General features: G+C 50.6%; 1 protein-coding gene across 1 annotated transcript in view; it reads left to right on the forward strand.

The window, feature by feature from the left end:
* The first annotated feature begins 2,020 nt into the window (after nt 1-2,020).
* LOC117210894 (homeobox protein Hox-B1-like) overlaps nt 2,021-25,260 on the forward strand; it is a 41,980-nt gene continuing 18,740 nt past the window's right edge. Inside the window, exon 1 of the mRNA XM_033454318.1 lies at nt 2,021-4,582. Coding sequence (XP_033310209.1) covers nt 3,442-4,582 — 1,141 coding nt within the window. The 5' untranslated portion in view covers nt 2,021-3,441. The remainder of the gene's footprint in view (nt 4,583-25,260) is intronic.

A 25,260-nucleotide genomic window follows, 5' to 3' on the forward strand; every position in this document is an offset into this window, starting at 1 on the left:
CACGAGGTATCCCCTTCCACCGACAGGACACAATGGGCCCTACCTAAATATCGGGGGATCATGCTAAACGGCGGTAGATCAAAGGGACCGACAGAATCCAGTGGCGAGCTATCATAATAATTAGGCTCGCTCGCGCCTCTTTGTATCGGGATAGAAAAGCCGACGGGAAGGCCGGAGAGACGAGAAGAAAAAGTACCGGACGGACCGTTGCTCTGGTTCGGTATGCCTTTGCTGCTCCAACTGCACTGCGCTATCTCTTCTCCGTGCCTCTTGGTCCTTCCCGCCTTGGTCTTTGCCAAATCGTAGCTAGCCTCCTAAGAGGCTCACGATTCCCAGTTACGCGTGATCTTCGATCGTTGTCGCGATTTCCACTCTTCCGCTACGCTCGAAACAACGAGTATATCTCTTAGGCAAGTCCAAAGGAAAGACCGTAGTATCGATTTGTATTTTGTTAGGGGAATTACGTAAACGGAAGGCTTTTATTACGGTTCGAGGAGCTACGCGACGAAAAAACGGGTCGATTTCGTTGGGTTGCGAGTTAGTTTATCTTTGAGAATGACGAGGCGCGTGAATCGTAAAGCGGTAGAAGCTTGCGGACATTGTTCGCGTATGGAGCAAGATTTGCGGAACGTTCGCAGACGATTCGCGAGCTTCTGCGACGTATGACGTAGCAGCAGCTTGTATACGATATTCGCGGTCGAGGTATGCGGACAATCTCTGCAAATGACTTTCGAAACGCGTTGATCTAAGCAAATTAAGCGCTCGAATTGCGTTTCAAAAGCTTGTCCATCCGAATGGAAATTAATTTACGAAGACCGAGGCGTTTTCTGTGAAACTCCAAAGTCACGCAACCGTTCCTAAGATAGAGACGAAAAGAGAAAGAGAGGCAGTGGGAAGGGCAGAGAGACGAAAGATACACAGGTCCTCTCTAGCGAACTGTGAAGCGGTCAAGGGGGCAAAATTCGATCTTCTGTGGCAAGAGGCTTGATGGATATTTTCGTGTCGTGTCGGCTGCTAGTTGTCGACCAGATTGCTACAATTACATGGCGAGTGAATCGATTCTCAGCACCGATCGCGGATAATAGTCTGTATGTAATAGTCGCGAGATACCTTTCTAGACTCGTTCCGGACGAGCGCGGCTCGAAACGACGTTATTCGGTCGACGATTCCTTCCACTCCTCTCCTCCCTCCCTCCCCGCCCCTGCCTGTTTCGACCGACCCTACACGACGATCGTTGCCAACGATTCCGGAAACATGTTCGCCATCGAGCACCGCGGGTGACTTCCGCTTGTCCCGATCGATCGTCGTCAATGGCTGAAACCTCGATTTGGATAGACAACGCTACGGAGGAACAAACATCCATAAAAGAAGTAAATACGAGCTGCGATCGTATCGAGCTTCGCGAAGGTCGGCCTTCGTAGAAACGAATTTCTTCCTCGATCATGCCGATTTCTTGCTTCTGTTTTCTTACCAGAGAAAATGTACGCGCGTGTACGTAGATTTTGTTATCGATGGATGAAATGGAACGGGATTGCTCTGCCATTACCGTGATCGACTGTGACAAGCACTTTGTACCGAAGTTGGAGTAATAGCGATAAAGCGATATGTATGTGGTAATAAAGGACGTTTCGCATCGTGGCAACAGTGTCCGTTCACGCGTCGATGAACGAAGCAACATCGGAGAAACTCGGATAAGAATCGGACCATACACGGACGATGCGACGACGTCTAAAGGAAGGAAAGAGGAAAAAAAAGGAAGAAAAGAAGAGAGAATGGAAGACGATCGCCAGCGAGAGAACGTGGACGAACGCGAGTTTGGAAATCGCGCTATTTGGTAAGCGGTGGTCCGCGAGTGGCGGCCGAGCGGAACTTGGATATCGGCAGTCCGGGTGGGATGGAATCACGGTGGGCCTCGTTAGGCGAGCTTTTCGTCGTGGAGGGTCAATCCCACGTTCGCAGTCAACTTGGACGAAGGAAGAAAGAGAGAGAGAGACAAAGGGGAGAAAGGAGAGAGAAGATAGTAGAGCCGGAAAGAGAGAAAGAGCGCTACGTACTGCGTGTCGTGGAGGAAGGAGGACGAGCCGAGGGAGGGACGAAGCGGCGAAAGAGGAAGAGAAAGAAAGAAGGAAGGAAGGACGAAAGGGCCGGGGTACGTTAAGGCTGGTGGAGCAGCGCCACGGGACGTTAAGTACGTCTCGTAAAAATTCCATCGAGGCAGCGTCATTTTGCCGTGTCTAAGGGGATACGGTTAGGCCTGACCGGGGGTTTGGATAGGCAGGACTAACCCTGAGGCCGCCCATGCAACGCCGACTAGGAACGTCCCATCGGCAGAGGTGGTGCACGAACCGACCAGACGTAGTAGGGGATTCGAACGATCGTGCTCCCTCCTCCGGTCGTGTTCGAGGCGGTCGAGAGCCAAGTGCCTGCCCCCGCAGGAACACCGGCTCGAGATACCCGTCCCCGTACCATTTCGAGTCACTGGCTTGGCCTGGCCTGATAGCGAGCCACGAAATCCCGTAGCTCGTTTACCATCCACGTATTGACGTTTCGTCCGCGTCTACGGAACCGACGTTCGATATGCTCGCGTCTGACCACGGGATCACCGGACTATTCGGATCGTTGTGTGCTACGAGGCCGTGATAGTGTCGCGACCGAGACGTCCGACAGCGTTACGCGCGTGTGAAATTCCGTTTCTAGCGTCAGACAACGCTCCGCGTTTGTTTCGGAGCGGACTCGTTTCGGAGTGGACTCGTTTTGGAGCGGACTCGTTTTGACAGCAAAGTGCGAGTCGTGGACCGTGGACAAGACGATAAGGAAGACGCTCGACTGCGAAGACGGTGGTGCCTGAGTGCCTCGGGATCGGACGAACCCTCGTACGTATCGTTGGATCGCTCCGTTTTCTCGTTCGTGTCCTCTGGTAATCGTGCGAGAATCGATTGGAAAGGAAGATCGTTTCGACGAGGATCCAAGGATGACAGGTACGCAACGACGGACAGTACGGTGGGAGTCGTAGGAGGTTACCGTGATGTAAGAGGGACCGTTGAAACGATGACTGAGGACGATCAGCGGGAATTACAATGACGGTGCATCGTTGAAAGCAGAAATTGCGTCGGAAAGTGGAGCGGCGGTCGCGTTGCCTCGTACGAAAAGCACACGATGACTCGTTGGATCGGAGAGGACCAGCAGCAGCCGGTCTGAACGAGACTCTCGACGACTTGGTCGGAGAATCTAGCGCGAAAATGCGGCCAAGTGTTGGACGAAATTTCAGTGTCGATGGATTTTGAGAAACTCGCGAATGTTGTCGTTTCGCGTATGGGTGTAGCGTGTGAACCGTTGACCGTCGATTGAATCGATCCTGCGATCGTTCGTCTCGTCGGCTCCTTACGTCGTTTCCGGAGAATCGGCCGCGCGTCACAGGGATCCGACGATCGTCCGTCAGGAATGTGCACCACGGAAATGACAGAATCGTACACGATGTCGCCGTCGACGACGGTGTCTTCCAGCGCCACGACGCCGGGCTGCCTAGGATCGCCGGCTCACCGACGGACACCTTGCCGAGCCTCCCCCGGCCGAGGCGACGTTCAGGACGACGAGGACGAGATCTCGGTGGGTTGCCCGAGCCCCTTGCCTCTGGTCGTCGTCGCTCCCAGCGCGGACGACGACGAGAGGTTGTCCCAATCGAGGGAGGAGTACGCGGAGAGACTGAGCCCGCGAAGGAGTTACCCGAGAGATTCCGTGATCGACGACGAGGACAGTTACTCTCGCAGTGGCGATTACAGAATGTCAAACGGAAGAGGCCTGCGCACCCACGAGAGCAGCGGCGGCGACTCCGTGACTACGTTGAGAGACGAGGAAGAGGACGACGAGGACGACGAGGAAGCGAATAGCAGGACTAGCAGTAACGGTGCCTCGGCGGCCGGTGCCGCGGACGATTACTTCAAACCCTTGAAACGGCTGAAGATGGTGCAGATGCAGCACTCGGACGAGGAAGACGACAGGGATCGAGACACGAACGAACGAGGAGTAAAATCTTTCAGCATTCTGGACATTTTATCGCATCGGCCAAAGGCGAAAATCGTACGTCCGTGGGACACGGTCGAGTCGAATCTCAACCACCACCACCACCACCATCACCGCCATCATCTCCAGCAACAGCAGCAGCAGCAGCAGCAGCAGCAGCAGTCTCATCATCAGCACCATCTGCATCATCATCACAACCATTCCACGACGCCGAGGGATCTTTCTTTGATGGGTATGTCCCTGGCGTCTATGTCGGGCTCCATCAGCGAACCACCTCTTAGCAGCTCGTCCTCGTCCGGGAGGAGCTCCGTCTCCGATTCCGGAAGTCCCGATCCATTGGGTCATCATCATCACCACAGTTTGCACCACGGTATGCACCCTGGACTGCATCATCCGGTGTTACAGCAGCAACAACAGCAGCAACAGTTCAAGAGGAAAACGTCTCAGCAGCACGGCTCTCAGAGCGGGCATCACGGGAAAAGGACAACGGGACAGGGAAGTCCTCTGGACGCGTTGTTCCAAATGACCAGCAAAACGTTCGACGCCGGCGAGCACAGTCAAGGTGAGCATTTTCGTAACAGGCTACGATTTTCACGCGTTGCGTAAGCTGTCGTCACCGACGAGCACACCAGCTACTATCTACCTGTATCACCACTTGACGGAATTTATTCGCAAAGAGAATCGTTGAACGCGAATCGTGCACGCGGCAAAAATAGGAATTATTACGGAAGCATGATGGAGCAACTGATTACGTGTGTCGTATTTCAGTCGCGGTATACGTATCGTCACGATATCCCGGTGTAACCTATGAAACAATGCCTAGCACGATTCATTCGCACATGCAAATTCCGCGTCGAGCCAACGACTCTTAATAGAATCGAATGGACGGTTTCTTTATTAATGGTGGAGGCCCGCTTTTGTGTTCCCATCGTGGCATCATCGATGAATGCAGACCTTAATTTTGATGGATGTTTCTCGCCGAACCTCGATAACCGCCGTACGTTCGCTTCTTTCGTTTCTTTCGCCGATACCACCGACGATACTTTGCTATTATCATTGTTTCCTACGACGCGACCAATCGAATCCTCTTCCCCTTCTAACCCACGAATTATCCCTCTTCTCCCTCTTCTCATCCGCAAACATCCGCTATTATCAAAAATATTAATCACCCATGCTCGTCTCGATCGATTTTCCCTTTATGCGTCCCGGCACGATGCGTTCATCCCGGAACCACCGGAACACACGGTTGATCGTCGTACGACGCGAACACTCGATCTGTTCGTCACCCGTCGTCTGTGACAATGCGCGTGCAACATAAATCCTTCGTATTGTTCTCGTTGGAACAACGAAATATATCCGCCCGCCGAAAGACGGTCGATGCGGAGTGAGCCTTAGATAACAGATAGACGAGATTTGTTTGTTTCGCGAGCGAGCGAACATCGAACGATTAGAGCGAGTATGTAAGTAGTTTTGATGAAGCCGGTGGAGGCGCCGCTTCGTTGGATAGGCTGTTACGGTATTTAGAGACGAGAGAAAAGCGCGCACACGAGCGTCGTCGAGCACATACCAAGTGCTACTTTCCAGAAGCAGGCTTCTGCGAACGCTACTAATATTAGTAGCTGCTCTTACCGTCTGTTGCAAGATGCGCCGTAATTGAACGACGATGACATTTTTCACCGTGGCTTGGATTTTACTCGCTGGCTCGTACTCGAAACGAAACGGTAGTCGATATCGTTGGTGTTGGGCTTGTTTCGCGCGGCGATTCCCGGAGACGCGGAAGTATTAATCTTGAGACGACCAGTTGACGGCCACGATTGATAGTACACGAGGGACAGGCTGGATGATGGTACGCATCGTGTGCGAACCTCATGCGCCATTGATGATATCGGACGTTGCGTATTCCGTATCTCGATAAAGGGAAACGGATTGATCCATGAGTCATCTTGGATCGTTAACCTCGAATAGACGCGGCTAAACCTGGAATCGTACACGTTTGTCTTGCGAGTTGGAACGATTTCCCCATGAATGAGTTTGTTTTGGATCCCCTTTGTCGGCGTAGGTTTTAAGGGGGGCGGGGGAGGGTGCGAGTATCGACGAAAAACGATGGGCTAAGTAAAAGTTGTACCCTCGTCCGATCGTCGGAACATCCGATCGAGGCACTCCAGGTCCTAATGGAATTGTAATTTCGTCGAAGATGCAATAAACACGAGAGTCTTGCTCCGAAAGAAAATTTTCAGTGCACGCTAACTAACCCTTAAAAGAATTGGATTTACCGACGATATCTTGGGAAATCGACAACGCAAACAGAGAGGCCGTGCGGCGGCCGTCTCTAATCTTTCCGTAATCCAATTGCCTGCAGCAACAAAAACTACCCGACGTGGAAGCGTAGATGCGCAAACACGTGCCCTTTTCCGAGCGCGTCCCGTTTCGGATCGTAAAACCCAGTTTTCCGTAACCCAGAACGAGACCTACGGTGCCTCGCAGATTGAACTTGGCATCGTTGGCGGGATTAAAATGGCCGAAAAGGCCAGAGAAACTCGCAATAATCATCGTAAAATTAAGGGTTTTACGAAACGAAAAAGTTACGGACGGAAGCCACCCTTTCCATGGACCTTGAAACCTCTCCAACTCTCTTCAAACGACCATCCTCGTGATCGTCCATTGTTTGCCATAGCCTGGGCAAATTGTTTTACAACGCCGTTGGCTTATGCTACGCGTCGCCGCCGTGTTTGCACGAGAAAAGGAAACGATCTTTTTTCTCTCGAAAGACAGGCCACGTAAACAAGCAGCTTGCTCTTCGGGGGTGGCCTAAAGCGGATTTCCAAGCGCTTCTCCAGAAACTCTTATCGCAGCTGCCATAGGAGAGGACCGATTCTCCCAGATACGTGGCCAAATGTTGCATTGTTTCGTATCCTTGAAACGCAGCCTACGTGTATCTTGCGTCTGTCGGTCACGACGCGGCGCACCGCGTTAACGAAAGAAGACGCGACGACCGTACAACGAGGTTCGTACGTCGCGAGACGTCGATACGATTGTTCGTTTTCCTGCACTTTCGTAAGAATACGAGAAAGGCGCGTAACGCGATAAACGAGAGCGGTAGGAAGAAGCGGACGGCCGATATCCTTGGAGATTTCAATATTCCTTGACACGTTGGTGGCGCGTTAATGACAAGGAAACGATGCCGCGTCCTTAGACAGCCGGATTGTTCGGGCATCAAGACGTCGTTCATCATTTTCATGCCGCACTTCCGTTCTTCTCGACCAATTACCTCGTGCGTACGGTGGCGTTAGTACCGGTGGCGTAGGAAGAAAAAATTTCACGACGAACGCCGCCCGATATAGTCGGGTTTAAAAGGGAAGAGGAAGAGGAGAGAAAAAAAAAGAGCAACAGAAGAAGAAATAAAAGGGAGAGCCCGTTCCCTGACGAAAGGACAGTTTGGCATTACGTTCGAGGGGCGCGTAAGAGGCACGTATTATCCCATAAGCCGTAAGACGACCAGACGTGGATGGTCGCGCGCACACCGACACCATAGCTCGTTACACGTTTCGGTCGGGGCCTGGCCTCGTCCATCCGTGTGTGTCCCTGGCAGGACCAGTACGTAATTTTAGGCCCACCTATACACCGGCGATCTCTACACGAGTAATTTATTATGTGGCGCGGCGAGAGCATATGTCTCATTTGCATATAGCGTGATACAGAAAACGCGAGCCGGTACTTCCGACGGCGGCGGCGGCGGTCGCGGCGGCCAATATGCGAAACGTTTCAACAAAGAGACGTCGTCCTCGCGTCTTTTACGTCGTATACGATACCACCGCGATCGAGTTCGCGATACGTTTCGTGGCCCGTATGGATAGCGACGAAAAAATAGCGGCAGTTCGGAAGGAACGCAAGTTGTCTAAATCTTGGGACTTTTGTATTCGAATTTCTGTAATATCTCACAGTCACGAGTCGATGTTGGAGAAGAGGAGAAAGGAATCGCTGCAGAGTCGAATCGTCTGAAATACCGCGCTTTGATCGCTAGTGTCGGTATCGGCACGTAAGAGGATACCGACACCGCGTGAGAAATATGCATCGGCTATGATTGATTCTCGTGAGAAGGTTAATTTATCTAGAAATCTCGTAATCCAACGATGGTTCGATAACGAAGGAATCGCTCTTTAACGAAGATTCGTCGGGAATCGCAGATTTACGCCCCCCGGGAGTATGGTGTGGGTTTTATCAATTTTATATTTCGTCCGAAATGCCACTTTTTAACGGCGCGCAAGGGCGTCTTCGGATCTCGCTGGAGGAGAGAAAGGCGGCAAAGTAGAAGGGGAACGGTTCGCCTCGGGCAACGTGGTATAAAAGCCGGTGCGCCTTCGCTTTACGCAATTTATGATACGTTCTTTAAAAGGGCTAACATTAGGCAAAGAGGCAACAGCTACAGGGGCCATTACGAGGTTCCGTGATTGGCCGCACGCGTATTGAAAACTAGCCGAAATTAATCAAACTCGGTCATCTTCCTCGACAAATTATTTTATCCGTGTTGTTTAAAAGAAAAACCAACTTATTAATACCGTGGAGAGATCGTGTTAAATACGCGCGCGTACATACACGTATTTTCCAAAATATCGACGAATTTAACGTTTGGACGCATCTGCGATTTCACGAAACTACAACCGTACGTACCGCGTCTTGTCGATTTCTCACGTGCCGTACCGGGCTCCCGATGGAATTCGATCATCTCCATTATCCCATAGGCTGGTGGCGAGTCTGCTGGGGGTTTGATCGTCGGCGCGAGATCGTCCGTGGAAGGTTTTTGCGGGTGAACACGACGCGATTCGTCCCCTTCTTTACCCCGTGCCACCCGGAATACGCATAAAACGCGTTGTTCACACGAGAGCCGATCGGAGCCAGCGAGCGCGGCAGTCAGGCAGAGACCGGTCGAGGTTGCCTTCTCGGAGAGAAGCCCGCTTGCGGTCTCGGGACCAGAATTACAAATGATATCGAATCGAATCGCTCGTAATATTATTCGATACGTGTTCCATTACTGGCGAAGTCTGAGCTTCAGGGATTCAAATTAGATTACCGCCGGGTTAGGTATTCCCGATCGTACGTATCTGCCGCGTCTTGCTACGTTCCACGCGTACCAACGCATTTCTCGATATCCATAGAAGTTTATACGTACGTACGTTCGAACGTATATTCGTAGAGGCGTATGGGTGAGCCATTGGCGCGTGTATGGGATCGAACACATCGACGAAATAAGAGAAGAACCGAAGGAACAGAGAGACGCGGTCAGCGAGGCCCGAGGCCCCTACAACACGGTAGCCTCACGTATCCGCAATTTACTTCTGATTATTATGCTCTCTATACTTACGCGGCGTTCTTATCTCGCCTCTCTCTCTCTCTCTCTTCTCTCTCTCTCCCTTCTCTCTCTCTTCGTCCCCTTCGTTTTCCCTCGATCCAGACGCGTCCTTCCTTTCTCTCTGGCTGTTTGTTGTTCTTCGTCCGTCCCGCGCGGTAAGCTTGGACGCTGCCCTGTACGGGAATCGAGGCAGGTATCGATTTACGACGGTACCCAGTCGTTAGATTCTCGACGATATATGCCCTCGTCATGCTTGGGCCACTCTGTCTGCGCGCTTGGAACCCTGGCTTTCGTTCGTATAGCCCACTCTATGTACCTCGTCTTATCAGCGATCGGCCGAACCGTTTACGCCACTTCGATAAAATTTGCTTTCCGGAACACGAAGTGGTCCTCGGTTGAGGAAAGAGTTGGGTAAGAGCGACCTTACGTTCTCATCGGCCACTGTACCGGCCAAGTACATCGTTGCAGCTGCATTGTCGAAACTACGGGTCAATTATCGGCAACGCTACCGTACAGGCTGATTCCGGAAGCTGGGGCAGACTTCTTCCGATCGTATCTCCGGGTACAAAGTATACCCCGGTGCGCCTCGTTACGTGTCGACGAGCGTTTCCTTCGGATCGATCCATTTTATTACAAATTATACATGTTGAGGTTGACTGATGGATGAACGAGTGGATGAATTTCTGACAGAAAAATATATCGAAACAAGTATAGGTACAGTGTACTCTCTCGGTGTTACGATAAGATAGAATACGATAGGGATCAGGTTCGTGCATTTATACCAAAGGACATTACCAAAAAGGTTGACCTTGGTGCGTAGGTCCAGCTGAAGGCTACAAGAAACAGCGATAGAAATCTACTTATAGCTCTTTTGTTTCTAGACCTTGTAACCCGAAACAACATTCGTATTCGAGGGCACAATAATATGGACCTCTTCTTGTCTCCAATTTTTTGCTTTACTAAATTCTATTTTCTTCGTAACAGCGGTGTCAAAAAAAAAAAAGATGTAAAGTTTTTTTCAAAGCAATTGCTTCAACGATACAAAATTGCGATATCGAAAAAATTACCTCTCAGTCGTCCGTAGAAGATCACCCTGTACACGCGTCGTGCACCTTTCGATTCCTCGCAGGATCTTCGTCATTTTCGGGCCCGACTTGTAAAACGTTAACAAAACGTCATGCCATTTACACTTTGTCGCTGCGTGCTGCTTATTACCTACCACCTCTCAAGTATTCTTTTACGTGTATTTTCTCTCTATAAAAAAAAATATATATTATTCGCGATAAAATAATAGAATAAAAAAAAAAAGGAGAAAGAAAAAAGAGTAGAAGGGGGAAACTGCGTAAGAGTGGATTAGTTTTCCTGGATAAAAAGTAGGCGTCGCTGGGAAAGGAAGCAGGCGTTCGCTTTCGTTTAATAAGCGGCGTTAGACCGACGCCGATTCGGCTGGTTTAACGCACAAACGAGGAATCGATCGGCAAATTGTATCTGTCCGTCCGGTGTGCAACGATCCCCGGTCCGGTTTGCGTGTTTTTATCGGTTACCTGCTTCGGCTCGCGCGATCGTTTCGCGTTTTCGTGTTTACCTCAAATTACCGCCCGCCCGGAGTGGATTTTTTCGTTTTCTCGCGCGCGCGTCGTCCGTCGAACGTTGGAAGCGTTCCCTGGTTCGCGGAACACGCATATAACACTCGAGGCGGCTTTTTACCCCGTCTGCCTGACTCGAACGATCTAACGATTTCTACGCGCGACAGCCCGCAAAATCGACCGCACCGCCGTGCATCGTAAACAGGTCGCATCTCGCGCTGCCTGGGATTTTCTCGTTTTTTGCTGCCGAACCCAGTTCGCGGGACAATCGAGCGTAACGACTACGACGGGCTTCTAACCTGCGAGCTGCGTATCGGACAGCGCATCGAACAGCGCATCGAACAGCGCATCGAACAGCGCGAACAAAAGATACCACGTTGTCGGATAACGATCCGAGTAGTGTATAACAGGTTTGTCGGGAATCTCGAACGAGGAAGCAGCTCCGAACCCTCGCGATGAAAACGCGCTCGTGTTGCTCCAGTTTGCGGTGAACGATCGGTCTAGTATTTTGTTAATCGTTTTCCCGATAGCGTCGATAGCAGTAGCACCGATTGTGGCGAAATTGGCCACGAAGCAGTAGGATATCCAAGACTTCGGAGCTTGAGGAAGATAATTGGCAATAGTAAACAAATTTTATGGTGGTACGATAACGATGCCGATTCGTAATAGAGTCGCGAGAATCGCGTAATACGCAAAGTAACAGCCGTATATATTACGTATTATAGTAGAAACATTTTTACAAGAGATGAGAAATTGCCCGTATCGCGTCTACTCCTCCCGTACAACGATCCGATATTAAATGCGATTCTGTAGTTGAAAGAAGTTAATTAGTTAGTAGTTGGTTACGTACACCGTACGCTTTGTCTGTTAATTTCGCGATTGTACGATCTTCGTTGTAGAGTCGATGGATGGTTAACCAAGCGGTCTTTCGGTTATCAATTACACGTCAATTAGTCTAGCTCCCCTTTTTCCAGCGCGTCTGTTTACCATCCGCGCGTTCTGATTGGCACGCGTCCGCGTAGCCGCTCGTTGCAACGACAAACGATCATGCCGGTAATTAAGCGAAGCACCGACGTCGCTCTCGCCGCGTAACACAGTCGCGGCTGAAATTATCAGTCATAATAACGGGGCTGACCGTGTCTCGCGATTAGCATAGAGCCGGACGAAGCGATGAAAATATTTACGCGGCGTGGACGATTCTATAATTAAACGTGGCACCTACGCGTAATCGAGCCTATTTATCCTTGGTCCCGTTAGCGCCATTTCACCGATAACGCTCGCGCAATTCCTCAGATTCGACGGGTTAACGCCGTGCGACTTACGGGGGTTCGATCACGGCAAATACGTCGTGGTTTCATTTTCCCAATCGGTACAAGTAGCCGTTAGCCGCGTTAAAAAGGATGCTCGAGTTTCTGGGTCCTGCGGAGGTGAAAGGGAGGAAATGATCGCGAGAGTAGTGTCGCGCGCTTGTGTGGGCCCTTGCACAGTCTTGCGCAGTCTTGTTTACCCGGCTTCGACTAAGTACAGAGATGTCGACGCATTTTTATGGATCGCGGTTGGAGCTGCCTAACGTACGCTTCTTACGAAGGCGTGGTCTTTGGTGCTGTTACTTCGTGGCGAAGAAAGCCACTACGCAAAGTCGTCGAAGCTTTTCTGACCGTCCGAACCGTACGAACATTTGGCAACACAGGTTACCCCTTATACAGGGGAAATTTCTACCAAGTTTTTCGATCGATTCCCTAAATCTATCGTTTACGGCAATAGGAAGGGAATATTGGTAAATTTGGGAAACCGTCAAACTAAAATTACACGATTGATCGTAGGCGAATAGAAATTTGCGAATAGTCCAAGGAAAGATGGTTGGACGATATCTCGATGCGATTCTTATGCAACGTTGCTTGTCGAAGCTACAGCCACGGGTCTCTTTCTTTTCGCTTCGTTTAGCTAGTCGAAACGCAGAGTCGAGTCGTGCGATCGGTCCTCGAACCTGTCGTGCGTTTTCTGTTCCAAGCGACCAAGGAGACACGCGTATTAGTCACGTTAAAGGGCCACTCGAGTTTCCGGATCCTCGAGGTTAAATAAGAAGGAAAGAGGACCGGGGAGAGGTAAAAAGAAAAAGAAGACGGAGGGAAGATAAAAAGGAGGGTGGGTCGTTCGTTTCGAGTTGTTGTGACAGTTTGCCGAACAAACAAAACACCAGTCGCCCGCCCCACCCCCCCCCCCTTGGCGAGAAGGAAAGAGAGAGACTCCGGATGCCGGCAGAACTTTTTACTCGACAAGCAGGCACCCCCGCTGCGTTAAGTGACCATTCGGTTTTCGAACAAGTGTGTGCTGTCTTTTCGAAGACACCCGACTCTTCTCATGCGCTCTGACACGCTGATTCTTACAGCCTCTAACCGAAAACGGGAGTCCTGTTGCACATTATCTCGCGTTTTTCTTTTACGTCGAGGCCTGCCATCGAGTTACGTAAGTTACGAGAAACATTTTAGAGAGGAAAAATCCTCGTTGACCCAGATGCGTTCGTCGTCGTATCGAAAGGACGATCGCAAAACGCGTTCTCGTACGTATACTTTCGTAAGATTGCTTGAACGAGACCGCGAAATAAGCGAGTACTTATTTTGAGAAACATGGTAGAACAAGAATGGAAGAATTGGAGGATACGCGAGTCAACAGCGTGGAGGGTACTCGTTTGCTTTGGCTTTTTCCGCATCTTGGCTTGGTATATATTTTTCTTTCGCGGAGCTCCGTAAAAAGGGATAAAGAAACACATGGTGCGGAAATCTTGGGGCGGCAATAAGCAAGTAAAATCGTGGCACCAGGCGCAATTGCCGCGGACAGATGGCACGGTAGCTGAGAAATAACGGCGGTTTCGATTCATTTCGTGTATACATACACACAGTCAGCGGGTGCTGTCCGCTCTAATCGAGGCAAGCAGAGTATACGCAGCAGCGAGTGCGACCTATTAATGCACGCAAGAAGGCTGCGATCGGCTCAGCTGGAAATTATGACGCTGTCGCGGTTCGTGCAACTTCGTATTACGGGCTAACTGTCGTGCTAGCCAAATGACCGGGTACCAAGTTGTAATAAAACGTCACGGCCGGTCAAATTGGACGTAAAGCGATGTTAATGATATCATTTTAGCCCGAGGGAAAGGGTGAAGCCGCCGCACGTACGGAAACTCGGTGTGTCCCTCGTTGAAAATTAAAAGAATTTCCTTACCCTCTTGCATCGAGGACTCCTTAAATTTCGTTTGAAACGTTTCGATCGTTGGACGGGAGCACGAACTTTCAACATCCTGCGATGTCTCCACCGAGAAACGTACAATTACGCGACATTCTTCCGTCGACTGCTTACGTTATCTGCTTCTGAAATACGTACGACGCGTACGATCCTTCGTATTTCTGTTTCCTTTCGAAAGCAATAAATTACCATTCAATTACATATTTCTGTCATACCTTGGAGTCTTCGTGGCTCGACGTTATTTAACGCTACGGTGCATCGTCGTCCAACACGTTTTCGAGAAAATTTGTTGGAATCTACCATCGCCGGCGGACTGCCACCGAGCGAAAGCCGAATCTCCTTCAAATTCCGGAGGAACGTGATTCACCGGTGCGTTATGTTTGAGCAATTTCATTAGGGAAAAGAGGAGGGGGTGAGTGGAGAGGGGTGTGGGGCGAGGGGTGAGAGAAGGAAGGGGGCCGCGTAATCTCGTTGCGTTCCTCCGGACAAGATTTCCTCCGATAACTCAACGAAATTAGCGGGGAAGCGGTGTGCAAGTTGGACGCTATTGCGGCCGAATAATTCTCAATTAGTCGGCGGAGATCGCGACTCGCTAAGTCGTATTTATGCCAGTCGTTGGATGCTCGTCCAGCCCCGGCCGCCTTCGGCTTTATATTACGCCGTGCCGGGAGATTTATGCGATCGATCCGTCTCAGTTTGCTCGTGGATCCCCGCGTCCAATAATCACTCCGACCCGTTTCCCCGCCGTCTACCATCCCTCGTGTAGTTGCCCGCTTCTCAGTCGTCTCGCACGTCGTGGCTCGGCCGCAAAACTGCGAGACGCGTGCCCGAGGAAAATCGCTCCCGTGGCGACGCGACGACACGATCCGCGCTGAGGGATTTCGTGGCGTGCGTGGGGGGGAGGGGGCGATCATGGACGACCCTCCAACAACGACAAATAGAAATAAATTTCACACGGATCACGCGACGAACGACGTTTCGATTCGCCCGATTTTTATTGAGCTCTCGCCGGCTTTATTGCCTGTTTTCGCCGGTTGATCCTGCCCATTCGTTTCCTCGAGTCGTCTCGGTGGAAGTTGTCGGGCGAGAGAGTCGAGGACGCGGGCTCGTACGAAGAAATAAAGCGGCGAAATAAAGCACCGCGTAATTTCGTTTTACTCTTGGAACTCGCAAGGTGATACCTCTGCTTACGCGCGCACGTCCTACCACCCTCGTGTTCTCCGTGTTGAAAGAAATTCTTCGCGTCTTGTACGCAGACAAGGCCACGCGTCGAAGCGAACGCGCAATGGGCAGCGTGTAAATCTTTTCACGAGCTCTCGCGTGGCGAACGAATACTCGTATTCCTCTCGGTGCACCGAGGTCGTTTGATCGCTCTATCGACGCTCGTGGCGCGTGTGCACGCGTCGAATGTAAAATTGGAATTTAATACGGCCATCGTGCGGAATCGTCGGCTCTGTTCGGTATCGCGGCCCCGTTGTCCTCCGCCGGGGAGAAAGAGAGGCAAGTTCGCGCCGAGCCGCGGACGAAGAAGCGAGCGAGGAAGGACGAACGTTGCGAAGGCTTCTATAATAGGTTTTACGGCCCGGGGACGACGGGGCAACCACCGTTGAAATTGATTTTCGCGTGTCACGTATTTTTCGACAGGGGCGAGAGCTGATTGTCAGAGATGGCGAGATGCTGCCCGCAGCAGCGGCTCCTTTTTGCCTCTCTGCTTCGTGTGGCGCGCTCTCTCTGGGCCGTCGGGCTAGTAGCCGTGCGGCGTGTACGCACGAAAAAGCCGGTCCGGCTGCCGGGGAACACCGCAGAACGGCGGCCAACACCGAGCTGAAACGAAAAGAGCGTAAAGGGAGAAGAAGGAAAAGAGAAGAGTTGGAAACGACTGCGAAACGCGGCGAGCGGACACGAACTGAGACGAAAAGAGGAAAAAGGGCGGAAGGGAGGAAGAGAAAGAGTGACGTAGAATAGAGCCATAAAAGCCTTTTCGAAGACTCGCGTCGAACCACCGCGTGCTCTTTCGCGCTCGTCTGTGCTCGCCTGTGTTCGCCCGTGCTCGCCTGTGCTCGCCGGGCCCTTCTTCGTTGTTTCGAATTCGAGACTTCCGTTCGAGAACCTTCCTCGTCCCCGTTCGCCGTTGATGTTCCGATGCTTGTTAGATAGCCCGTCCGAACAGACGGTCCGAGGGGCAACGAGAGGCGAGACGCGACAGAATGAAGACGTGAAGCGGTCGTGAAATTGGCCACCGAACGCATCGATTTCGAGGAAACCATCCTTTCGGCTCAAATACGCCTATTCTAATGTAATTAGGCCCCCGGTGAATTGCCGTTGTTTCGTGCTTCTCCTTTTTTTCCTCTCCTTTTTTCTCTCCCTTTTTTCTCTCCTTTCTTCTCCTTTTTCCTCCATTCTCTCCTGCCCTTTCCTCTTGCTTCCTTTCCTTCCACTCCCCTCTCAGACCGCTACTCTCCTCTCACGTTTTCATTCTGTTTCTTCCCCCACCTTTTTCTACCTTCTGTTTCTCGTTTTATTTTCGTTTCGCATGCAAATCGCACGGCACTCGGCGGACGTTCGCGGTGCGCCTTCCACGAAACTTTACGGTCGTGCTAATTCCTCACCGTGCGGAGGTGCTAAGTGAAACAAAACCCAGGGTCGCCTCGAATCGCCAAAGAAACGCGGCTTTTTTTCGCCTGCGTATCGACCAACGGCGTATGCAAACGATCGTATCTCGACCGGGATCGAACGACTTCCGGCCCGGCCGTAATTTCGGCTGCACGGCAACGAGACCGCCAAGATCTACGACGTATTAGCGTCTATTGTTGATTCTTCGATGCCGTGCGCTTCGCAATCGCTTACTTTTTATCAACGGATAGCGAAGGAAAAGAAACGGGTGGCGGTTCTCTCGTTCCCTTCCCCGATCGACTCCCTGGACTGTTTAGCGAAACGAGGTTGCTCCTGTATAATTAACCGTTGCACTTATCAGAAATTCATCGTACAGGCCTTCTTATAATTCGCTATTTCCTTGGAAAGTTCCGTGCAATGAAAACGGCAGGAGTATTAACCGAATCTCATGAATAATACACGCTATTTCACACTCGCGTCCAAGCTTAACCTTTTTAAATAGTAGCTGTCTTGGACGAGTTGTTCGTCGCTCGAGATATAATTCACGAGGCAAACGATGTCACAGCGTCGCCGCAAAGGCGATAGACGTGCCGCTGTAAATCGCGTAAATAGAATGTCTTCGTCTGAATGCACGTGTCCGGTCGAGCTGGACGCAATTTCGTCGCAATTTTACTTCGTTGAACGCGTTCGAGTTCCACTGAAAAGCACTTTCCTTGCGTGAAAACCAATTACGTTTATCGATACGCGCGTTTCTTTATGCCTGTAACGCGGTGTTATTTATCATGCGCGTAGCTAGGCAGTAACGACTCGTAGCTCGTGCTCCAAACTATAAAGTATGCCTCTTGAACGCCTGAATCTTGCGCCCGTCTGTTCGCGCCACAGCCGTATTTCTACGTCCTCAGCGTCGAAATTCGATTTCCTCTTGGAAACAAAAGTGCACTCTCGGACGACTATCGCGGTGGATGGTAGTAGCATCGATCGTCGCAACGTACTGGCAGAAATCCCCGACGCGTTCAAACTTTCGTCCATGTAATCGATAACGGGTGTATCGTTACCGACTCGTTAAATCAATTTTTCCTCCGCTTCCACTCTGAACGATCGTGGTCGAACGATTCTCGCGTCCTACGTTTCCCAAAATCTGTATACTCCTCTTCACCGAAAGTTACTTAACGACTACGCGACAAATCCACGTGTTTACCGCGAGCAATGTCCAAGGTGTCTGCTATTAGCCTTTTACGACGGTATGCCGTTTGTCGCGTTCGATAGAGGAAAAAAGTATAGTTACGCGTTGTACGTGTCAAACATAGCGTAGGATTACACCGAGTATCTCCGGTGTGGGCGAAAAGAACGAGGAATCACGTCCGAGAGTGTGGCGGAGGAGATATGGAAACGCGCGGCGACGACCACGTTGACGAAGAAGCGGCGAGACACGCGGAAATAAGACGACGAGCGTGGAGGCTAATCGATCCCGGAGTCATTAGCGCATTAGACACGATAGCCTTGCTCGATACGCGAGCCCAGAACGGCCATGTTTGCTCTGGATTAATGTCCCACAGACACGAACGCCGGGCGTTTCGCATTCTTTAATTGGACAGTCCGGGAACCGAGTACGCCGGCCACGGCGAATATTCGCACGGCGAAACCGCGAGGGGAACCGCGAGAAGAACCGCGAGGAGAACGGTTGGTCGTCTAATCGCGAAATCTAGCCGGGCGATTTTTAAGACGTCGCCAGAGAAGCCAAGTGGCCGAGCCGGTAATGCCTCTTCGCGATCGTTTCAATTGATTTCGCTCGTTCGTGAAAACGTGCCAGCCAGCCAGCCAGCCAGCCAACCGACCAGCCAACCAGCCAACCAACCAACCAGCCGCGGTGATTAACGAGGCTTCGCTCCGTTACTTTCACCGGTGATTCGTTATTTTTTGGCAGATTCTTCGAATTTGCGATTCTTCGCGATTTACTCGAGTCGACGCGTGGCCCGTTTGCAAATTGTTACGCCTGTTCGAATAGTTTCCTCCGTAATATTAAATAAATGAACGGGCAAAAGCGCTTTGCGTTGTTTCGCTAAATCGTGCATCGATCGAATCTAATCGTTGCGTATCCGTAGACGAGAAATATCACCTATATGCAGCAGACAGTTTCATTTTTACGACGCTATAGACCAAACGTAGGTGTAGCATGTTCGTTAAGAAGCGACGTAAGGTGTAAATATCGGTCGTAGGAGCGAAATTGAAAGCGTAAGATATGGTGGACGCAAAGGGGTTAAAGACGGCCAGGCAGCGGCATAACGGTCTGGCCGGTTAATCGACGATTCTCTTATTCCGGTGGTTATAACGCCACACTGGCAGCCGAGCTATTTGCACATTATGCTTACATTAACCAGTCTACTTACCTGGATCTTATGGACAAACGATCGAGCGACCCCGGCTCGTCCGAAGCGTGGCTGAAATAAATAACGAACACCTACTTGCTAAAGTCTCGTGTCTTACACGAGCGTTGCGCGCGAGTATGTATGCACCGGATCGTGTTCGGTATAGAACCAGACGGCTATAGCAGGCCGAGGAGACGTTCGAGAGCGGAGTATTACGCGGAGTTTTCCATCCGGTGGCTTTATAATGTTGCAATTAATAATAAAAAGGCCGGGGGGAAAAAAAGCCAGGCATGCTCGACTACCGGCCAACTATTAACGGTAATGAATCGTCGTATTAACGATAATCGCGTGTATCGCGATTAAAATTAATCGGAGTAATTATTGCGCGCGGTTTTATGGCCGATCCGCGGGATGATTTATTCGCCGCGGGGCATACGCGGATAATGAATAATCGGTATTTCGCGTAAAGGGCAAATCAAATGCAATTAAATCGCGGCGAATCTCGCGGCTGTCGTTGGACACGTTGCGAACAATAACAGCCCCGGCGCGGAGAGCAGAGCTACCGCTTGCCCGGTGGCTTGTAATTTGAGGTCGTTAAGACCGGTGAAAATTTTTAACGATCGCGAGCAAAAAACTCGGCGATACTGGTGCAACGTCGAATCGTCGGGTTGCAACCGTTATCGACGTTTCTGTCATCCACGGTCAGCAGGCCTGACGACGAAAAGCAGCAAACAGGTTGCAGCAGGGAATATTAAATTTCGCGCGACCAGACACGGTCTGATAAATGGTCTGCTGAAAAGTCACGACGCTGATCGACTCCGTGTACCGAAAAGTAGAGAAAGGTGACGATGTCAGGAGCATTTTTTCCCCCTCTAAGCTTGCCTCGCTATTTACGACCATCTATGCGATCTTTTTGCCATAAACGATTTCATAGATGCAAGTCGTTGGTCTCGAAAAAAGTTTGGACGGTTTATATAATCGCGTAATCGACCAGCGGAATGGAGAAACTTGCAAAAAGCGGAGTCGTTCAGCTATGAAAAATACGTCGAGCCGTATACCGACGTTAGATGATCGGTATCGCGAGATAGCAGCTAGTCAAATCGATGGAGACTCGTTAACGTGCCGATGAAAAGAAGCGAGAAACGAAAGGAGCGATGGAACGAAGCAGCGAAATCCTTGCCGGTACGGCGAGGAGAGAACGAAACTCCGACGGTGTAGAACTCCGTCGTTTCGAGCACGAGTAAAATTCGAGCGCGCATTAGGACGCGGATACTGTTACATGATTGAACTAGAGCAAGGTTTCCCCTGCGGGGGTTAACGAGTGTTAGCTGTTGCCACATTATAACGAGATATCGAACGAACCGCGCGCGCGGTATCGCGTTTCACCCTTAAAGAGCGGATATTGCAGGAGATACTGCGTGGGGTGGTTTTAGCGGAGGCGGGCCGGAAGGGGTAGAGAGAAGGTAACAGAAGACAAGGAAAATGTTGGTAGCAACCTTCGGTAGCCGCCGACACTCGAGCATCGTCGAGGTGCACGGAGCAGGGTGCACACGCGATCCTCATTACGCGGATATGCCGTGTCGTGATCGTTACCCCACGCAGCCGATATTATGTTTTCATATCGGGTAATAGCGGCGATAACGCGGTCAAATGGTTTCGCGAGCCGATTTCACGATTCGCTTCCGATACGTCACGCTTCGGGGAGAAAGGAGCGCCGTCGCGTCTCTTTGGCGTTAAAAAGACGCTCGTTTGTTCGAATACGAACAATCGCGATAAGAAACCACTGACAAGAAGAAATTTGACAGCTGCTTTTTAATTAAGAGACAGAGAGAGAGAGAGAGAGAGAGAAAGAGGGCGAAGACAAATTTTTACGGTACGAGTATGACGAATCACGAAAGCCAAATGGCGGAAGAAAATGTAGAAAATTTAGAAAAACGTGCTGGTGCGAACGACGTAAAGGCTAAATCAAGCTTAGAATAGGAAAGGAGAAAGTGTGATGAAAACGATGATAAACTAGCGATTTAAAAAACCATCGACTCGCAGGAGCGAGAAGCGTGAAGCGAAGCTCGTTGGTCGGTATCCGTACGTACGGCTCGCCCGTATCGATTCGTCGACAGTGACAATGACAATGTCGCTGGCGTGGAAAACTAACGATCCAGCCCCGAGCGTAGGGCTGGAAGATCGGAGGCGTACCGCGAAAATGAGCTTCTGGCCGGGAGCACGGAGGGTCGTGAATAACGCCGGCGTTGTCGCGTTAGTAGCGGCGAATGTCAGCGAAATAGGCTACACCGTGTCTCGTTCTATCGTGTCGGTCGCGTCGCGTCGCGTCGCCTCGATCCCGAAAATCCGCGCGGTACCAAGGGCGGAGGCGTTACCGGACGATTCGAGGGACAAAGAGGGAAGACACGAGGCACGTCGAAGGGAGAACGCGCAGAGGTGACGATGGCGGCGACAAGGGGTTGGTACCGATGTCGTCGCGGGGAAATCGGCCGGAAAATGGGAAATCCAGCGGCCTGGTGACAAATGGTTGATCGCCAGCGGGGTGAAGGTTGGCTTTTGGCGTGTACCGAGCGATAGACGAGTCGAGTCGGGGAATGGGGAAAGGAGCGGCCAAAGAGAGGGAAAGAGGAAGGCACGTCGTTTCGGGGTGAATACGCCGCGGTCATTGGGCGATAGCGCGACTAACGCGAACGAGCAGAAAGCTTATACGCGATTCTACTCGCTTTTCCGAAAAATTTCTTCGCCGTTTCTTTCGCTTGTTTCTTTTCTATTTTGCTCTTCTTTGTCATCGGTGATTTGCGTTGCGTACGAGCCGAGTGAATGGAAGAGCAAATATTTGAAATTTTTAAAAAGACGATCGTGGTTTTCCTTTTAAACGAGAGTTATCGCGCAAGAGCAAACATTTGAACTTTGTATTTGCGAGCTACTGAATATTTTATCTTTGTCTTTTCCGAGACAATGATCGGTTAAATAAAGAGTCGAGCGGAAAGTTTGCAATAAGGTTGAAGCGAAGATTACGTTTTCTATGGATAATGAGATCGTACAATGTTGAAAAGAGGGCATAGTTGTCTCTTTTCATTGTAAATACATAACCCGAAGTTGTGGCAAAACGCGAACAAGGCCGATCGGTGTTATGCATTCGGTGGCAATGAAGGTTGTGTTATATCCTCGCACTTTTCCACGGAACGAAATGGAATACACGGAAGATCGACGTGTGTACACAAGTTTTTCTCTACACAAGAGATGTCGTAAAAACACTCGGAAATAGTTCTGTATAGCTTTTTCGCGGCGTAGGTACTATTTATTGACGGTACCTTCTCTATGCGCGCGACTGTTCTTGAACGTCGCTCGTCACGTGCTCGATGCATACCGCGAAAAGTTCACGGCGTACGACGCGACATTAAAATTAATTTCGCGTTTCGCTACGACGTTCAACTTCGATAACCTTTTGTAATACGATCGGCTTGGCCCGTATTATACTTGAACCATTTGTCGAATTTCAAACACGCGTTGCATCCACCGCAAAGCTCTCCGCGATCGTACCACACTCGCCATATCCTCGCGATAAAAAAGAATCAGGTTTACACGCTGCACGTTAACCGATCCTCCCGATATCCAATAGCCATCTCGAGCGATAACCTCTTTGTACGGGAGGTTGGTCGAATGCTCGAGGAAAATGTATCGACATAGCTGAGATTTTATTAAGCGAACTCTGCCGGTAGGGGCTCGTAAATCGGTCCATTTATTTCACGCGGGCAAGAGCCAGGCTATTGTGTTACGTCGCTGGAAAAACCACTTTTCGGGGCGCTCTATACGGGACTCGATGGTCGCGAGGAATAAACGTCGCTCCTCTCCTGTTCCGATCATCCCGATAGGTTCGAGCGAAAATGCCGCTGGCCGTTTCCTGTTTTCTCGAAGAAACCCTCCGTGAACGTCGAGAGCGATACCGCGCTGCGATAAAACGGGAAATTGCTGAATTCCTGTGGAATAATTAAATGGCGCCCTTGGGCGTTTAAAACGCTTGTTTGTACCGTTATCTGGAATCTTCTGGGGAGGAAGTTTTTTCCCCCTTGCCCTCCGCCCTTCTTCAGCCTTCATTTTTTTCCTCTTCTTCCCTTTCTTTTTACGGCTCGTTTTTATTCGTCCTCGCAACATCTCCTAAAGCGCAAATTGAAATCTACGCGGTACGTCGGCAGACGTGGGCCGCGATACAACGAGGCGAACGATATCGTTTGAAACTGAGAAACAACGCGCGACTGGATGCACGGTAAAACGGAAAATTACTAAATTCCTGGAAGATAATTAAACTTCGCTGTGACGGGACACCGCGACCTCCGCTGGTTTCCGCGTCGACCAAAGCGGTTCTACGCGTTTAAAGAAGTACGTACACTGTGCGCGATCGTTCATACACAGATTCGTCCGTACGCTCTTTCGTTCGCGCAGAGTCGAACGAGCGTTTTCTCCGAGAGATGGAAAGAGATTCGTTCTTACCGTGGAAAGGTTAGCGAAACGATCTCCGACGAAACCGTCGCTTTGTCGCAGACTCGCGGATATCGTCGAAGAGAGATATTTTCCTAACGTTCCTCGCTGTTAGTTAGTTTGCTCCGTGTCTATCGAGATTCGTTGCACAGAGTCGGTAAAACGGAAAATTGTCGGGTTCTCTGAGAATAATTAAACGACACCCTCGCCGATACATCGCACCCTTCGCTCCAGCGAGAGTATTCAGCCGGCTTTTCGAATTTACCGTGCCGCTCTCGTGGATCTTACGGCCGTTACGAATCGGTTACACCTTTCAGCGCGAAACGATTAACGTCGCAACCCCGGTGAAACACGGTGGTTGGTGCTTCTCGCGGCTGGATACAGGGGTTGGAAGCGGAGAGCCGGATAAATAGCGAACGACACCGTGGATCGGAGGGGATGCTCGAGGAAACCGACTAAAAGGGAGATGGCGAGAGGGGACCAGACAGAGACAATGTGGCGGATAATCGCGCGAAACGATTTGCTCTTTTCACGGCCGATTAAGCCCGCTCAATCTGTTGGTCGAGCGAGAAAACGACTAGGGCGGATAGACTGTGAAACGATAGAACGAATCGAGGCTCGATTCGCGTCATCGGCGTCATCGGCGTCATCGGCGTCGTCGATACCTTGAACTCGAGCCTTGACTTTTTCACAATAGTCCAACTGTTTTTGCGTCGTTTCGTTTATAATCAAAATGGAAACGCGCCGAGCACGACGGAGCAGAGTTAGGTTCGAGAAGTTTCTACCTAACTGCTAACTAATGCTGCGAAACGCGCCTTTTACATAAGCGGTTAAACATTGCGGCGTTGGTGAGACGCCGTACGCGGACTTTTCATTGTTAAGCGCGCAACGTATCCTGGTTTTCCTTGATAGACGTAGCACGTAATACGTTCCTGAGAGGACGTTTCTATCGAAAAGTGGGAGCGTTAGTTTCAATTTGGAATTTTCGAGTACCCCGAGGAAATTGTTAGTTGGAACACGTCCCGATGACAGATTAGCGATCGCTCGAACGCTGTTTCGGTACCAGGAGCGGCCATTTTCGTGCTTCGACCGATAAGCAGAAGTGTCTCGGGGACGAACCAGGCCTCTGCTTCGAATCACGAGCAGATAGCCGCGCGGGCGGCTTGTTTGATGACTTATCTCGGCCTCTGGTCTACGGCTGTTGCTCCGTGAGCTTGAACACGGTGCCATGCCGCTAGCCTGTTCGCCGCGGGCGACCTCCATTCATGCGTCCAATTTAGACGTCAATGATGCAAATAAAGCATCGGGTTCCTTAATCGATCATCGCACCGATCCCAAAGTATTCGTTCCCTTCCGTTCCCTTTCGTTCCCTTTCGTTCCCTTCGCACACGGTGCATCTTTTCTATCTTGCCACCGTTTGCGTTTTTTCTTCTCCTCTCTGAGATAAGTATCGGTTAACGTCAGAAATTTCACACAAAGATAAAGGAGGATAAAAGAGAGAGGAAAAGGAGTTACGGAGAACCAGCATCGACTACGACGGTTAGCAGGTTTACCGTGTATACGCGTGGAAATCGAGTTTCGCGGCAGACGAATTAAAAGCCAACGAAAT

This window comes from Bombus bifarius, unplaced genomic scaffold (assembly GCF_011952205.1).
Source record: "Bombus bifarius isolate JDL3187 unplaced genomic scaffold, Bbif_JDL3187 scf7180000008213, whole genome shotgun sequence".
Taxonomy (NCBI): domain Eukaryota; kingdom Metazoa; phylum Arthropoda; class Insecta; order Hymenoptera; family Apidae; genus Bombus; species Bombus bifarius.